We start from the raw sequence: 3,060 nt of genomic DNA, 5'->3' as shown, positions 1-3,060 counted from the left end.
GACGTCTAGAGGGGAGCGGCGGTGGCCGAAGGCAGACGCATGCGTCGTCGCGTGAAAAGTGGAATCAGCAGCGTCATTCCGCAACGACGGCGCCGGCGCGCCGGGAAACTCTGTCCACGGCAAGGCCAGCTTATGTGCGTGTGCAAGCAAGGTGCTTGTGTTTATAAGTTGTCCACTCTCCACTCGTAGAACTAAATCCACGTGAAGCCATGGAGAGGTCGCCGAGATTCCCGCCAGTGGTTTCTCCGTCGGCGGCAGCCATGGAGGTGGGCGCGACGGGCATGCTGCGGCTGGAGTGGCGCGCGATGCAGCTACTGATTCCCCAGCCCAGTACTGAAATACACATTGAAATACAAGCGTTTATTGAACTGATATTCTCTTAAGTAAAGAAAATGTCATATGTAGAGGTATGAGAAAGTTGTAATGGCATATTTCCAACTTCACTTTTTGTAATGCCATTTCTTCAACTCGTGAAAGTTACAGTGGCATAAATCCAATTAACCCTAATTGAAATCATGCAGTCCATGAAGTTCTATAGAAAATAATGATAAACAAGTTAATTTATATTTATATTTGGAATGCTTCCAGTGAACTTTTATAATGGATTTGGGTGTCTCGAAAAGAAAAAAAACGTTGAAAAAGATCATTCATCGGCTCCAACCAATGGGAGGCAAAAGTATGTCTGACACATGCCATGACTTTACACCACAAACACGTAGTACTGTATAAGTATATAAGTAGTTTAGAAAAGATTAACCAAAACAAGTGAATTAATAAACCCAAAAAGGCAAGCAACATTTCGCTCCTGAACCAAGAAATTAACCGAGATGCGCATGCTGTTTCGCCGACGTATGTGGATCGATCAGTAGTTGACGGCGGAGCACTTGGATCGAACCTCGCCCTCGCTGCCGGTGAGGACCTGCACGTTGCCGAGCCAGCGCATGGACTCGGCGAATTGGCGCTTGAATTCCTCGGGCTCTCGGGCCATTTCCTGGACGAAGCTCCTGGTCCGGGAGTCATGGAGCATCTTCTGGTCCGTCTCCAGGAGTCCCATCCTGCGCTCCAGGTTCTTGTAGTAGCCGTTATCGAACGCCGTGGGCCTGACGCCGTCAAGCTCCACTCGCTCGTGCTCCGCGTCGCCGCGGCGGCACTTGCGCCTCAGGAAGTCGCCGTACTTGCCGTCCAGCGTCTCCGGCTTGCTCTTGCACAGACGCGGCTTCACGGCGGCACAGCTGGCCTTGCCGATGGTGTGCGCGCCGGAGAGGACGACGAGGTCGCGGACGTTTAGGCCCATGGACTCGAAGAAGGCGACGAGGTCTGTGACGCTCTCGCGGCCCATGGGCACGTACTTGTCGGCGGCCTCTTTGCGGGACTGGCGGCCGTCCTTGCGGCCGTACACGAGCGGCCAGTAGCTCACTCCCACCTCCCTGCTGGCGTCGCGGGTGGCGGCGGTGAGGATGTCGGCGCAGGAGACGGTCTTGGGGCACTTGGCCTCCAGCTCCGTCTTGATGGCCTCGATGAGCTCGAAGCCCCGGAGCGTCTTGCTCGCCGCGGCGTACTTCTCGCTCCCCGGCGCGTCTATCAGGATCGACGCGTCGCACCCCTGATTATCGATCAAATTAAGCCACGGGCGCGCACGCATGCATTTTGAATTCAATTAGCACGGTGCAGATTGATGATCTGAGGAGAGAGATGAATCGTATGATAATTCTTGCATGCATTGCATACCCCGACGGCAAAGTCGTGGAAGAAGAGGCGGATGAGGCCCGCGGCGATGGTGTAGTCTGCGGCGAAGGCCTTCTTGACGGCCCTCTGGACGATGCCCTCCATGTCGGGGCACGACTCGCCGTAGTATCCGGCGGCAAGGCCGTCCGCGGGCTTCCTGTAGGCCGGCGGCTGGTAGTCTTGCGGCTGGCTGTAGCCGTCCGCCATCGCCATGGGGGCGAGGATAAGCACTGAGACGGCGAGGAAGGAGAGAAGCGACAACGCCGTCCTCATCGTGCTCGTCGGAGAAATGAGGTGTCGAGAGATGGATTGACCTGAGGTTGGTTCCAGTGCTGGTTATATAGTTTTGCGCGGGAGCTGGTTTGATTACTTTCGTCCTACACGCGAGCACGTTGCTTGAGACGACGTGAGGAGCAATACATGAAGGAGATTGTAAATGGGCTGCACGTAGGGAAAGGAGATGACTAATCAGGTCAGCGTGAGCTAATCATCAAATAATTGCACTCGTACACGTATATAATCAGCAAAGAGACCCGGTATACTCCAATGTTTTTTGGCAGGGGTGTAGTAAGAAAAAAAGATACTACCTCGTGAAGTGGAAGAGAGTTTGTAGATCCAAGGACAAAGGAGGTCTGGGTGTGAAAGATCTGAGGAAACAAAACTTAAGTCTTCTAGTGAAGTGGTGGTGGAAACTAGAGACTCAGACTGGAGTTTGGCAAGATATTGTCAAAGCCAGATATTTGTCTAATAAAACAGTAGCTAATGTTGGTCCCAAATTCTAAGACTCCCCTTGTTGAAAAACTCTTTTGAAGGTGTTAAGTTGTGATCCAAATTATACCGTGTTGGACTAGATGTAGTACAACCGGTGTGGGCTTTTGTGTTGGTACCGACGCGTACGAGTACAACTCGTTTACTGGTCCTACAAGGACTCCTATGTGTTGCCCCTCTTATATACCCCATGTAGTCGCATCTCAGACGGTCTGTCGTCTCGTGCTCGTAATACTCCTCCTCATAGTGATTGCGCCTTCGTGCGTCCATGGTTTTCTCCCGCAAGGGTTTTCACGTAAAAATCTGTGTGCTCTCGTGTCTCTTTTATCTCGTTATTATCTAACAAGTGGTATCAGAGCTGAGGTTTCAGATACGAGTTTTGAGACGAAAGATTGGGGTTTGCGTCTGCGTGCGCTGCCGCCGCGTCGCGCAATCCGCCGAGTCCGATCGGAATTCAATCTACGGTGTTTTTTCTGCGGCTACTGTGCGCTATCCACCGAGCCGTCAAATCACCGCCAAGACTGAGATTGTTTGCTGCAGTCGTTCTTGACCAAGTCGTCAAGAGTT

General features: G+C 52.4%; 1 protein-coding gene across 1 annotated transcript; it reads right to left on the bottom strand.

Moving 5' to 3' along the window:
- Nucleotides 1–567: 567 nt before the first annotated feature.
- LOC119354361 (peroxidase 7-like) lies at nt 568–2,013 on the bottom strand. The gene is made up of 2 exons (XM_037621095.1): nt 1,729–2,013; nt 568–1,603 (listed from the first exon to the last, which is right to left on the bottom strand). Exons 1-2 carry the CDS (start codon nt 1,996–1,998, stop codon nt 863–865), a joined length of 1,011 nt encoding a protein of 336 aa, XP_037476992.1. The 5' UTR covers nt 1,999–2,013; the 3' UTR covers nt 568–862.
- Between the last annotated feature and the right edge of the window lie 1,047 nt (nt 2,014–3,060).

This window comes from Triticum dicoccoides, chromosome 2A (assembly GCF_002162155.2).
Source record: "Triticum dicoccoides isolate Atlit2015 ecotype Zavitan chromosome 2A, WEW_v2.0, whole genome shotgun sequence".
Taxonomy (NCBI): domain Eukaryota; kingdom Viridiplantae; phylum Streptophyta; class Magnoliopsida; order Poales; family Poaceae; genus Triticum; species Triticum dicoccoides.
This window is presented reverse-complemented; position numbering and strand designations above follow the sequence as displayed.